This window comes from Balaenoptera acutorostrata, chromosome 19 (genome assembly GCF_949987535.1).
Source record: "Balaenoptera acutorostrata chromosome 19, mBalAcu1.1, whole genome shotgun sequence".
In the NCBI taxonomy this organism is placed as follows: Eukaryota; Metazoa; Chordata; class Mammalia; order Artiodactyla; family Balaenopteridae; genus Balaenoptera; species Balaenoptera acutorostrata.
The window spans coordinates 12,549,638-12,563,778 of record NC_080082.1 but is presented as its reverse complement, the minus strand read 5'-3'; the positions used below and the strand labels follow the sequence as shown (position 1 = coordinate 12,563,778).

At 39.6% G+C, this 14,141-nt stretch overlaps 1 protein-coding gene across 2 annotated transcripts in view; it reads right to left on the bottom strand.

Moving 5' to 3' along the window:
* Positions 1–14,125, bottom strand: part of CFDP1 (craniofacial development protein 1) — a 138,455-nt gene extending 124,330 nt beyond the window's left edge. For both annotated transcript variants that reach the window (XM_057534328.1, XM_007182612.3), the window contains exons 1-4: positions 13,923–14,125; positions 4,085–4,202; positions 2,124–2,343; positions 1,678–1,805 (exon numbers count right to left, since the gene is read on the bottom strand). In XM_057534328.1, coding sequence (XP_057390311.1) covers positions 1,678–1,805; positions 2,124–2,343; positions 4,085–4,202; positions 13,923–13,986 — 530 coding nt within the window. In that variant the 5' untranslated portion in view covers positions 13,987–14,125. The remainder of the gene's footprint in view (positions 1–1,677; positions 1,806–2,123; positions 2,344–4,084; positions 4,203–13,922) is intronic.
* Positions 14,126–14,141: the final 16 nt, after the last annotated feature.

The following is a 14,141-nucleotide window of genomic DNA, read 5'->3' as shown; positions in this document are numbered from 1 at the left end:
TTCCCTGGTGGTCCAGCAGTTAAGACTCCGTGCTCCCAATGCACGGGGCCCAGGTTCGATCCCTGGACAGGGAACTAGATCCCGCATGCCGCAACTATAAAGTTCCCACACGCTGCAACCAAAGATCCCGCACGCTGCAATGAAGACCCCACATGCCGCAACTAAGAGCTGGCGCAGCCAAATAAATAAATGTTAAAAACAAACAAACAAACAAAAACTAATAATGCCAAACTTTTTTCTAAGATATATTTTCACTAGATGAAATAATTGTTGGAAACTAGAAATTATTTTTAAGAGTATCAACTTTAGGGCTTCCCTGGTGGCGCAGTGGTTGAGAATCTGCCTGCCAATGCAGGGCACACGGGTTCGAGCCCTGGTCTGGGAGGATCCCACATGCCGCGGAGCGGCTGAGCCCGTGAGCCACAGCTACTGAGCCTGCGCATCTGGAGCCTGTGCTCCGCAACGGGAGGGGCCGCAACAGTGAGAGGCCCGCGCACCGCGATGAAGAGTGGCCCCCGCTCGCCGCAACTGGAGAAAGCCCTCGCACAGAAACGAAGACCCAACACAGCCAAAAATAAATAAATAAATATATTTAAGAGTATCAACTTTAGGGGAAATTATATTTACAGAGAGTAAACAAGTCTAATTACTGTCAAGGAAAATAAATGTGACCATCTATAAAGTTATTGACTGGCAGGCACTTCATCTGTTCTTGTCCAGCTCTAAATTACAGATCTGCTGTTTTCATATTAAAATTTTAAATAAATGGGAAGAAGAAATTCTGGGCATGTGGCTCTCATCTACAATGGCCAAGAGTATTAAGCCTATAATGTTTTTCTAAACTAGTAACAAACCTATGAATCAATTAAAAAAATAATATTAAGATGAGGAAATAATATCAGAATCAAATTTCTCTCCTAGTACTTTCAATTCTCACCTGATTTCAAAGGTTTCACTGGGGCTTATACGTCAAAGTTAAGGGAAGTAATAAAGGGAGAAATAGCCAAAGTCACAAAGCACGGCATGAGTAAGTGAAACCAAATACTTAACTCTTACGTTTTCTTGTTTCTGTTCAGCCAACCACTTCATAATGCCCCCAACTACATTACCGTATGTAAAAGGACCTTTCTCATATTCCCTGATAATCAATGGAACCACTGCTTTCCTTGAGTTCAAATATAAATCTTCCAAAATATTAAGATGGGTTGGAATGAGGACAGATGTCTAACACCATTTAGAAAGATGCTCCTTTTTTTTTTTTTTTTTTTAAAGGATTTTCTTATTTATTTATTTATTTATTTATTTATTTATTTATTTATTTATTTATTTATTTATTTTTGGCTGTGTTGGGTCTTCGGTTCGTGCGAGGGCTTTCTCCAGTGGCGGCAAGCGGGGGCCACTCTTCATCGCGGTGCGGGGACCGCTCTTCATCGCGGTGCGCGGGCCTTTCTCTATCGCGGCCCCTCCCGTCACGGGGCACAGGCTCCAGACGCGCAGGCTCAGCAATTGTTGCTCACGGGCCCAGCTGCTCCGTGGCATGTGGGATCTTCCCAGACCAGGGCTCGAACCCGTGTCCCCTGCATTAGCAGGCAGATTCTCAACCACTGCGCCACCAGGGAAGCCCAAGATGCTCCTTTTTAAAAGTACTAGTTTTGAAGTTTGTGAATGTCATCTTACCTGACTTCTTCACCAGCAAAATCAAACACCTTGGTGATTTTAACTTTTTCTGTTTCTTTAGGTTTCTCTAGCTCTTCTGCTTTGACCAACAATTTACTTGAACTTGTCTCTTCAGCCTCCTCTCCTCTCTATGAAAAAAGAAGTGTAATCAGTTTCATTTAAGGATGAAAACTTAAAGATCCATCCAAACATGTTGTCTCCAGCTATTCTTAAATATTTCATCTCTAAACAGTTAAATGCTTATTGAAAATTTATTTAATTAGAAAGGCTTGTGTTTCCTACCATAGGGAATGCTTTGCTTTTCACTTAGTAGAGTTACTATTAAAAGGCATCTAGTCTGATTTCTGTTGTAAGCCTCAAATCTCAGTTTGTAAATTTAAAAAATCTATCTGGGGAACCTCCGGCATTTCTGGGGAAGCATTCATCCCATTCATCTATTAACTTACTTTAACTTGTGTACGCGGAGGCACTTTTGATTTTGGTCCTACGTCATTGAGGAAGCTGGCCCATAGTTCATCTTCCTTCTTTTTCCTTGCATCCTCTGACTCAATGCCTTTTCCTGGCTCTGCAGCTGCTTCTTCCTCCTCACTACTACTTCCTCCAGATTCCTCGTTGGCATCCTCCTCGTCCTCTTCTTCTAACGAGAGGCCACCTTGTTTTCTCTTCCTAATCACCAACAGTCACAAGGAAAAGGAAAGACAAGACAAACAGGCAAAATAATTTCAGTTATCCCTTCCTGAATTCCAAACATAATGTTGCAAATATCAGAAAACTTTTAAATCTGGGGACTACTGGTTAACACGCCTGATAGGGGAAGTGGGAGAGGTAAGCTGAGATTTTGTGGAAGAAAAAAAGAACTGAGCTCTTACAGTTAGCATTTTCCCAAAGCATTTAGAATCAAAATACAGTGTTCTACTTCTAAGTTAGGACCAGCTGTTTTCACCAAGAAAATACCCAAAATCGCCTCACAGAATCAATCTGTTCAGAAAGAGGGTTCTAATAACATACATATGCCCGGTATTTTTGACTTTTTAAAAGTCACTCCATTTGGGGAACAGAGACTGAAGAGAGCCTCAGATTTATTTGCACTGTTTCTTCCCAGAGTTCTGAGGGGGTGGGAAGCGGGGAATCCATGTTTCTTCCCACCTTCTGAAGATATGAAAGCTGGAATATACAAAAGCCAAGGATAAAAGAATTGGGTCCAAGACTTAAAAGGGTAAACTGCTTTTTAAGACTATTCTGACTTCAAGTGAATCATCTAATACTCAAAATTCTCTTTCTACACTCTGCTTTTTGCTTCAATGTCCAAGAAGACAGAAACACCAATCAAAGAGAATAAAAGACTTGCATTGAAAGACTCCCTTTTTGAGTTAAATAACTTGTCAGAATTTTCATAATTTTTGGTGGGAGTGCAATTCAGTACCAGACTTATACAAGATAATTTGTCTATACCTATAAATTTTATTTTATTTCTTACTACATATAACCTTGGGTCAAACAATTCTACTTCTACAGATCTAATTTACAAATATACATGTGTACAAAGACACATATGAAGAATATTCACTGCAGTCTTATTTGCTGTAGTAAAGATGAGGACAATCTAAAGGTCTCTCAATAAAGGAATGCTTAAATAAAGTAAGGTCTGTCCAGTAATGTAACACTATGCAGTCACTGAAAAGAAAAAGGTATAGCTAAATATACGGCCATAGTATCACCTCCAAGATGTGAAATAAGGAAAGTGAGAAATGATATGCAGAGTATGCTACTATTCGTTTGTTTTTTTTTTTAAGAGTAGGGAATATAGGGAATTCCTGGCGGTCCAGTTGTTAGGACTTCCCATGCTTCCACTGCAGGGGGCGTGGGTTCGATCCCTGGTCAGGGAAGTAAGATCCCGCAAGCCACATGGCCAAAAAAAAAAAAAGTAGGAAATACATATATACATGATTGTACATACACAGAATTATCTCTGGTAACATAATTCTTCTGAAACAAAGCAACAAGGGCTAGAGATGGGGTACATATTTTTTGTAGCAATTGCATTTTTCTTTTCTTTTGGTCGAACCACGCAGCTTGTGGGATCTTAGTTCCCCGACCAGGGACTGAACGCAGGCCCTGGCATTGGAAAGGCAGAGTTCTAACCCCTGGACTGCCAGGGAATTCCCGAGTTTTCAATTTTAAACCAGGTGCACATATTACCTATTAACTTTTTAAAATTAAAGCTCAAAAAATTTTAAAGCTTGCCAAAGAATAAGAATTTAATCCTAAAATGTCACCAAATATTTCCCTCAATGAGAAAAAGGTTAGAAACCCTGGCAGTAAGAAATCTATCATCAGACCAATCCCAGCAATCTGGAAGGTTATGACAACAGCCCCTGACTTCTAAGGGCCTTGAGGGCAGCATCACCTGGCCGGAACGCTCTGAGCCTTTCTTTTTCTCCCTTTGGTTTTCTGTGTCTGCTCTTCACCATCCACTTCATCTTCCTTCACTAATTCATTTACATCATCTTCACTATACTCTCCACCTGAAATCACATAACAGGGTGGTCAGACAGACAGGAATAAAGATTTTCACATCAAGATGAGACATTTTCATTAAGGAAAAAAATCTAGTACTTTCCTCTGTTCTTCACTGGACTAAAATATCATTTCCTGAGGGACGTCTTCCCTATTCCTGAAGACTAGGCTAAGTTCTCCTATTCTAGGCCTCCAGGGCAGTCCATATTTCCCTCCTTAACGCACCCCACTTATATTTAATGTCTGCAATTTCTGCTATGCTCCACACACCATGAGGACATGGATCCGTATGTCTTTAGAAGTATATGCTGAATGAATGAACAGAAATTGCAAACTGACCACTGTACTTTTCAAAAAAGAAATTCATGTTTCCAACTCATCTTAGATATCTTTCAAAAGTAAGCAAAGGATACCTTGTCTTATCAATAAAAGACGTTTAGAAAGAGGCTTAAAGACTTCAAGTTAGACATAGCAGAAAAAAACAAACACATCTGCTTCCCATCTTCAGACACTGACATTCTGGGGTCCCCAACAAAAGTGTTGCTTGAATGCCCAGTCTGACCACATTCTATGGGTACCAGTCAATAAATCCTGTACACACAGAGATTCAACCAGTTGTGTTTTTCTTTTTTACTTCACATAGCTTTTATTTGAAGTATAACACACCAAAAAGCACACAAACTAATGTACAGGTCAACGAAATTATGCAAAGTGAACACACTTGTATAAATACGACCCAGCTGAAAAAGCAGAACATGACCAGCATTGCAGAAGGCCCCGTTTCAATCAACAGCCACCACCCACATCCCACAGGTAACTACTATCCTGAATTCTAACATCATAAATTAGTTTCATCTGTTTTTGAGCCTTAAACAGAAGCCTACAATATGTACTCTTGCGTCCAGCTTCTTTCACTCAACATTCTATTTGTAAGTCACCCAGTTCCTTCCACGTAGCTGTAGCTTATTCATTCTCATCCCTAATATTATTTCATCGTATGACTATACCACAATTTATTTATCCATTCCTCTGTTGATGGACATTTGGTTTGGGGCCATTACAAACAGGGCTATTTTGAATATTCCTGCACATCAAATTAGTTTTTAAATATTTCACTCACAATGAACTAGGACCACCAAACATTGAGGAAAGCGTCCAATATCAAAGGCAAGACTGAAAACAAACAGAAAGGAATAAAGAGGAAACAAAATTAGAAAAAAAAAACCTTTATAATTTATATCCTCAAAGAGACATCCACAAAACAAGAATAAGATGACTCAATAATTTTCAGAAAATGAAAAATATCATTATAAAACTCTTGAAAACTACAAATACGACAGCAGAGATTAGGAAAAGAAAAAGAACAAAGATGATGAGAATGAGCCAGCTCTACTAAAATCTAGAGAATAAGCATTTGAGGCTGTCGGAATAGTAAATATAAGGGTTCCAAAATGGAAGCAAACTTGGCATCTTAGACACCAAGTGGTAAGTGAAAGTGTTTCATGAAGATACTGAACACACAAATGTAATTTTGTTTCCTCCTGAAACCTGAGTAAAATCACTACAACAGAAGGACTTTTAAAAGACAAACCCACAGTGGTGGGTACCCAGCTGTACTGTATTTGTTTATACAAATAGAATATAAAAAGGCAAAATTACAAGGAAAAACAGAAAACTAATGAAAATCGCTATCTGTAAGGGTCAGGGCAGAAGACAGTGGGGTAAGCAGGGGTAGCAGAAGCAAGAGTTCTCTGTGTTTATTGCTCCGCAGAATTCTGAAAATCCCTTAAATTGAGCAAAGTTTAAATAAACATATAAACATAACCAAACTGATAACACAAGCCACAAAGAAAGGATTTACTCCAAGGACTTTATTTATTTATTTATTTATTGTTAATAAACTTATTTATTTAATTTATTTATTTTTGGCTGTGTTGGGTCTTCATTGCTGTGTGCGGGCTTTCTCTAGTTGCGGTGCTCGGGCTTCTCATCACGGTGGCTTCTCTTGTTGCAGAGCATGGGCTCTAGCCACGCGGGCTTCAGTAGTTGCAGCATGCAGGCTCAGTAGTTGTGGCTCACAGGCTCTAGAGCACAGGCTCAGTAGTTGTGGCACATGGGCTTAGTTGCTCTATGGCATGTGGGATCTTCCCCGACCAGGGATTGAACCTGTGTCCCCTGCATTGGCAGGCGGATTCTCAACCACTGCGCCACCAGGGAAGCCCCTCCAAGAACTTTAGAAACAGTATTTTGACAGTTCATCCTTAGCAAGATGCATTCTAAAGACCAAGAAAGTTCTATTCCTAGTAGTAACATCGGTGTTGGTATTTTGAAACTCTTCCTTTTATTATAGGTAAAAGAAAGTTCAGTAGTTCTACTAATCATGTTAGGAATCCAGAACTTCAGAGTAAGAAATGACACACAATTATAAAACCAAAGAAATTAAGAAATTAAATGAAAACAAATGTTAAAACTGAACTTAAAATTCAGCACTCAACTCTTAAGATGAATATTTTCTAGCTCTGTTCCCTGAAATGGCATAGAATCAATGTCACTCTAGTAGCAATGAGCATTTCTTTAAAGTTCAGATTGTATTCTTTGATATGACTCAACACAAAAATGGCTCCCTGAGAAGGCCAGCTAATTTCAAGTCTGAGGGAAGGAAAGCACAAGGTGAAATGGGGACATTTTGCTGTGCCAGAAAGCAAGGAAGTTATTTAAGAATAATGGGTCACGTTAAAAGGATATAAGATCCAGCCTGAAAGAACTTTTAGCGTCCAAAAGTGATGACCTGACCATTAAAACGAATAACTGTTAGACTGAAACACACTGAATCTATAAAAAACTGTGACAACTTTATGATATTTTGATGACTAATAAGAACTTGCAGTATAAAAAAGCAAACAAACAGAACAACTAATACTAAACTTTCATTGGGTTATTTGTATGGAAATACGTTAATATAAATGTTTCAGACATTACATGAAATTTCTAAAAATCTTATATGTTCTGGTATAATATTATGTCATAATCCTAGTTATTACTTTAAAATGTATATCTCAGAAATAACTAATTTTCTTGTCAACTGCATTATTACGAACTTTCATCAAATCTTTAACTGTGGTCATTTTTAAGTCTTTTGTCATTTACAGACAGTTCTGGGTGTACTCTGATGCTTTTGCAAATATGTTCCTATAAAAGGGTTTCATCTTCAAGAAATTCATGGAAAAGACTCTGACAAGTACAGGTTTCTGGTAACTGTACTACTGAACTGAATGAATAAGCATTTTCAGAACTCTAATGAAAAACTGATGAACTCATAAAAGTGCTAACAAAAGATCAAGATGAAAAAAAAATTAATTACATGGGACTGAGTGAACTGATGAGAATGAGTATAATTTTTGTGACTTTCTGTTTGAATTAAAAAAAAAAATCCCACAAGGACTCAGAGGCAAAGAATATACAAATCAATTTTCACTGCAAAGTAAAGGAGCTGTTACAGTGGAGGATTACTGGACTGAATGTCAATATTATGACATAGTATGAGTGTGTTTCATGTTTGGTAATTGCAATCATTGTTGCTTTTGTTGTGGTCATCCATGTACAATGCTTGGTGTCAGTCTATTTATCTCTTGTAAAAATAAAATACAGTGTGTGTGTGTGTGTGTGTGTGTGTGTGAAAAAAAAAAAAAGACAGAAAAAATTATTTGTACTAGGGCTTCCCTGGTGGTGCAGTGGTTAAGAATCTGCCTGCAAATGCAGGGGACACGGGTTCGAGCCCTGGTCCGGGAAGATCCCACATGCTGTGGAGCAACTAAGCCCGTGCGCCACAACTACTGAGCCCACATGCCACAACTACTGAAGCCCGTGCTCCTCAACAAGAGAAGCCACCGCACTGAGAAGCCTGCGTACCTCAGTGAAGAGCAGCCCCCGCTGGACGCAACTAGAGAAAGCCCACGCGCAGCAACGAAGACCCAACACAGCCAAATATAAATAAATTAAATAAATTAATTTAAAAAAATTATTTGTACCATTTTAGGTTACTATTAAGATTACTCCCTACTTTGAAAATTGGAAATTAAGGGAAATGAATTAAACATTTATCCTGCCCCACTGACAAGGAAAAGCTACACTTTCAGAAGAACATCAAACAATAAATGTAGAAGAACCACAAAATTAGAAAACCATCACTCTCACACTGTAATGATAGTAGTAATCTAGGCAAGGATTATCAAGCAATGTTAAAAACAATTTAAGTTTTAACGATTAAGTATATTACCACACAGAATACTTCCCAGTTCTAAGAGAAAAAATAATTACACAATGGAAGGATCAAACTCTCATCATTCTGATCCAGAAGTCACAACCATGGGAATTAACCAGGTATTTTGTGTTTTCTGATGTTATGCATTATGAAACACTCAAGTCGTCTATAATTTATTTTAGGTAAAATTATTTCATTTGAATCCACCAAGCATTTAGATCTAACTTCCAATTTAACGAAAATTCAAGGGACGAAGGAACAACCTAATACCATGAGGGAGCAACCAAACAAAATCAGAAGGTGAGACATTCTGCAGGACATACAGCCTGATCTCCTAAGCCAATCTAAGTCACAGAAACAGGAGTGTGCTATATTAAAACATATTTCAGGGATGGAACAACTGGATGATACATGTAGTCCTGAACTCAACGGTGATTTAAACAAAAAAGCTAAAGCCATTTTTGAGTCAAAAGGGAAAACTTGAATATGGTTTGTATATTAGACGAGCTGAAAGTTTACTGAAATGGACAGGGACAGAATGTTCACTGAAAAGAGCAGGTTACCAAGTAACATGAAAAAACTAGGATTTCAGGTTGGGGAAAAATACAAATAACTACACCTGGGTATAGAAAAAAGATCAGAGTGGGTTTCAATAAGGGATCAATACTGATAATCTCTGGGTGGTAGGAATGTAATGATTCTGATTTTTTATGTTTAATTGCCTGCATTTTCTAATTTTCTACGAAGTTCATGCACTGCTTTTGTAATAATATAAAGTTATTTTTCTTCATAAAAATGGGTGAATGTTGCAGACAGTTCAGACAAAGAGATGCATATGGCTCTGGATCTTAAACATGAAAAAAGATCCTCAATATCACTGATAAGAGAAAAACAAATTTTAAATTACACAAACAACCACAAAAATCATGCAGTTACTATAAGAGTAAGAAACAGAATAACAACCCTATAGACAAAAAAAGCACAAAATGAACAAATCTTTTTTTAATTGAAGCTCCAAAGACTCAGAGCTTCCATCACCTTTTCAGTCCCCCACGCTTAATTTAAATGAGTCAAACAACTAAGAATCACCAAAAAAATCTGAGAAAGTGTCTAACATAATCATGCCCAAGACAAATGTACAGGGTGAATAAAAATCACCTTAGCGGAAAGAGATTGTTTCCTCATTCTATCAGGCTAGCATTATTTGATACCAAAACCAGGCAAGGAAATTACAAGAAAACTACAGACCAACATCCCTCATAAACAGATGCAAAACTCCTCAACAAAATTCAGTAATGTAGAAGAAGAATAATACATCATGACCAAGTAAGTTTTATCCCAGAAATAAAAGGCTGTTCAAAAATTTGAAATCAATCACTGTAACTCATCACATTAACAGGTAAGAGAAGAAAAACCACACAATCAATAGATGGAGAAAAAACATTTGACAAAATTCACCTCTCAGCAGATTAAGAATAGAGGCAATATCTTTAACCTAATAAAACACACTAGGGGCAGTATATGCAGACTGCCAGGATTCAAATCCCAGCCCAGCTACTATCTAGCTGAGTGACTTTGGGTTCCTCAGTTTCTTCATGTGTGGAGAGCACAATAGCACATACTTGATAATGTTATGTGATTGAGTTAGTAATGAGTTAGATAATGTAAAGTGCTTAAAACACACATAAAAGGCATCTATGAAAAACCTATAGCTAACATTATACCAAATGGTGAAACACTGATGCTTTCTCCTTAAGATTGGGAACAAGGAAAGGATATCCACTCTCACCTCTCCTATTCAATATTACACTGGAAGTCTTTACCAAGTACAATAAGGCAAGCAAAAGAAATAAAAGGTATGCCTATTGGAAAAGAGGAAATAAAACTATTTCTATACACAGACAATATGATCTAAGTTGGGGGGGAGGGGAGGGTAAAGGTGGCCTTGGAACTGTTAATTTTAGCAGCGGTTACATAACTCTAAGCATTTGTCAAAAATTCATAGAACAGTATAATGAAGAATGAATTTTACCGTGCATAAGTTAAAAGTAAAAAAATTTAAAGCAAAAAAAAAAAAAAATTTAAAGCATTATTATTATTATTATTTGATAGGTAAGAAGTGGATTTATTTAGAGAGATACACATTCCATAGGAAGAATGCGGACCATCTCTAAAGGCAAGAGTGGTCCCAGGGCATGGGGTCATCTTGGAAAGTGAGAGCAGTCATGGGAGAAACACACTCCACAGAGTGTGGGCCATCTGAGAAGGCAAGAGGCCTTAAAGCATTATTAATATCCACAGAGCAATAAGATACTGCACACATGAAACAAGAACATGATGCTATTTAAAATTTGTGAAAAAACAAAAAAGTTACTCAAAATTAAAAATATCCAAGGGCCAGATCCAACACTCATACAAGAAAACAAAGCACATGCTGCCCAGTGGCTTCTGGAAGTTCCTGGTCCACTATGTCAAAGACCTTGAAGTGCGGCTGATGGGCAACAAATCTTACGGTGCTGAGACTACTCCCAATATCTCCTCCACGAACCCCAAAGTCACTGTGGAAAGAGCAGCCCACCTGGCCATCTGAGTCACCAATCCCAATGCCAGGCTGCACAGCAAAGAAAATGAACAGACAGCTCGTGTACACATTGCATTTGTGTTAATAAAAACCATAAAACTCGGGAAAAAATATGTAAAGAGAAAAAAAACTCAACAGAAGAGTTGGATGGTAAAATACTGAAATATTCCCATAAAGTGAAAAAGAAGTCAAAGGGTTAGAAAATAGAGGATAAAAATAGAGGAAGGGACTTCCCTGGTGGTCCAGTGGCTAAGACTCCCCACTCCCAATGCAGGGGGCCCGGGTTCGATCCCTGGTCAGGGAACTAGATCACACATGCTACAACTAAAGACTCCGCATGCTGCAACTGAAAGATTCCGCGTGCCACAACTAAAAGATCCCGCACCCAGAGACGAAGATCTCACGTGCTGTAGCTAAGACCCGGCGCAGCTAAATAAATACATACATACATACATTCATACATACATAAATAAATAAAATTTTTTTTAAAGTTTATCAAAAAAAAAAAATACAGGAAAATAAAACCAGTCCATAAGGTCTAACATAAGATTCAACACATAAATAATGATGATTCCAAAAAAATAAAATGGAGAAAACTGTCCCCCCCAAATTTAAAAAGTTCCAGAAGTGTCTTCCCTGGTGGCGCAGTGGTTAAGAATCCGCCTGCCAATGCAGGGGACACGGGTGCGATCCCTGGCCCGGGAAGATCCCACATGCCGTGGAGCAACTAAGCCGGGGTGCCACAACTACTGAGCCTGCGCTCTAGAGCATGCAAGCCACAACTACTGAGCCCATACGCCGCAACTACTGAAGCCTGCGTGCTCTAGGGCCTGTGCTCCGCAACAAAGAGTAGCACCCGCGCGGCAACAAAGACCCAACGCAGCCAAAAAAAAAAAAAAAAAGTTCCAGAAGGCCCAGCAGAATGGATGAAAATAGACTCATACCAAGGTACAGTATATCACTGTGAAATATCAGAAAATATCAGAAACAAAGAGACGATTCTATCAACTTCCAGAGACAAATTTTATATAAATGAGGAAAAATTAGTGACAAAAGAGACTTTTTAATAAAAACACTGGAAACTTAGAAAATAATGGAGGAATACCTTTAAAATTCAGATAGAAAATTATTATTATAGAATGCAGCATTATTATTATAGAACACATAATTCTATACTAAATTAGTAATCATGCCTGAGGGTCAATATTTCACTATTTTTAGATAGTCGAGGTCTCAAAAAAAAAATGTTTCTAAAAAAATGCATCTTTCCTCAAGAAGTTATTTGAGGATTTATTCTCATTTTGGTGGAACACACCAAGAAAGAAGACATTATGGGACCCAAGGAACAGGGAATCCAAGAGAAAATGGAGGTAAAAGGAACATCCAGAGTGGTGGTGATGATGGAAAATCTTAGGTTCCAAAGTGGTAAAACCAAGACAAATTGGAGCAGGTCAGACGGCAAAGATGGACTTCAAAAAGTGAAAGATTATCTAATGGATCTAAATATCTTGGGAGATGATTTAGACAATTTTGAAAGTTCCGGATCAAATCAGTAGTAAGTACATAGACTAAGCAACAACAACAAAATGGCAATTATCAACTCCAGAGAAAACTAGTGCAGGAAAAGCAATTACTGTATATACCACATGGTCAGGCCTGAACAAGATGTCCACAAAGTAATTACAAAACAAGTAAACACAATACCAATCTAACCCAAATTAGACATAGGAACATTGGCAGGCTGGAGAGTTGGGGAGGGTCTGAAGGTGAAACGGTGAGACTAAAGAGGGTGTTAAAATAACACCTAACATGGATGGGTTAAGTCAACAGACAGTGGAAGTACCAAATTTTAAAAGTAGAAAGCAGTTTCTTCTGGGGAGGATTGACAGGTATGAGGGGTGAGGGAAACGGTTCAGTTTCAAAAATAAGCCTTTCAAAAATATTTGACTATTTTGAAACAGGCGCATGCATAACTCTGATTAAAATGAAAACTAGTTTTCAAATGATCACACTGGCCGATACCGAAAGACCAATGTTGGTGGATAAGAATGGAACCCGGGAAACCAACTGGGAAGCTATGGCGAGTCTTAGTGTTAATGGTAGTTCAGTAAGAGCGAGATTGGTGAGGAACTGATCAGAAATTAACCTTCTACGCAGACACAGACAGAACTTAATGATTGGTTAGACCAAAACAGTGAGAATAACGACAACTCCCAAGGTTTTGTTTTGTTTTTAACCTGAGCTATTGTACGGGCAGATACCTCTAAATGAGATGGGGAAGCCTGCGGAAGGTACAGGAGGGCGGAAGGGGTAGGTTTGGGTGACATCTATTTTGGCCCGGTTCGGTTTTAGAAGCCTATACAAAAACAAGAAAATCAAAGGTCTGATCAGAGAGCAATGGGTATAGACGTTGCAAAGAGGCAAAGAGCATCATTATGTGAACTTTTTAACAACCAGATCCCTTTTGAGGACAGAAAGTGAAGAGACCTATCTGGAACGTGATGCTAGCTGGCAATTCTCTGGGAACGGAAGGCCTGGCGATAAAGACTGCCTTTCAGAAGATTTCAGGGCTGGTGAGGGTACGCGATGACCGACCACCGCCAGCTTCACCAGAGGCAGGGCGGAGTTCATGTGCCGGTTCCCGCGCTCCGAGAGGGGGGCGGCGGCCGAAGCCAGGCCGTGAGGAGCAGCTGCGCGAGACGTCCCCATGCACACTTCCTGGGCGACGGGGGCCGCACGGTGCGAGGAGGCGGGCGAGGGCGCGGGGCGGGGACGCTTGAGACCCGCGCCACGCGGCCAGTGGGCCCACGCTCGCCGGGCAAAGCGCGCCTCACGTGAGGCGCGGGGCGGGACAAGCCGCCTCTCGCCCCAGGTGGAATCGCTCACCGGATGGCACGTAGTCTTCGTCCTCCTCTGAGGTGGAGAAGTCTTCGGAGTCGAATTCCTCCATGTCGCTGCCGCGCGGGGCGAACAGAGCCCGCAGCAGCTACCCCCAACGGCAAAGCTCTAGGGAGAGACCATAGATAGAGCTGCTGCAGGGGCGGCGGTAGCTGGGGCGGCCCCCGCAGCCTGTGCACAGGCGCAAAGGGTGCTACGTGATCCAAA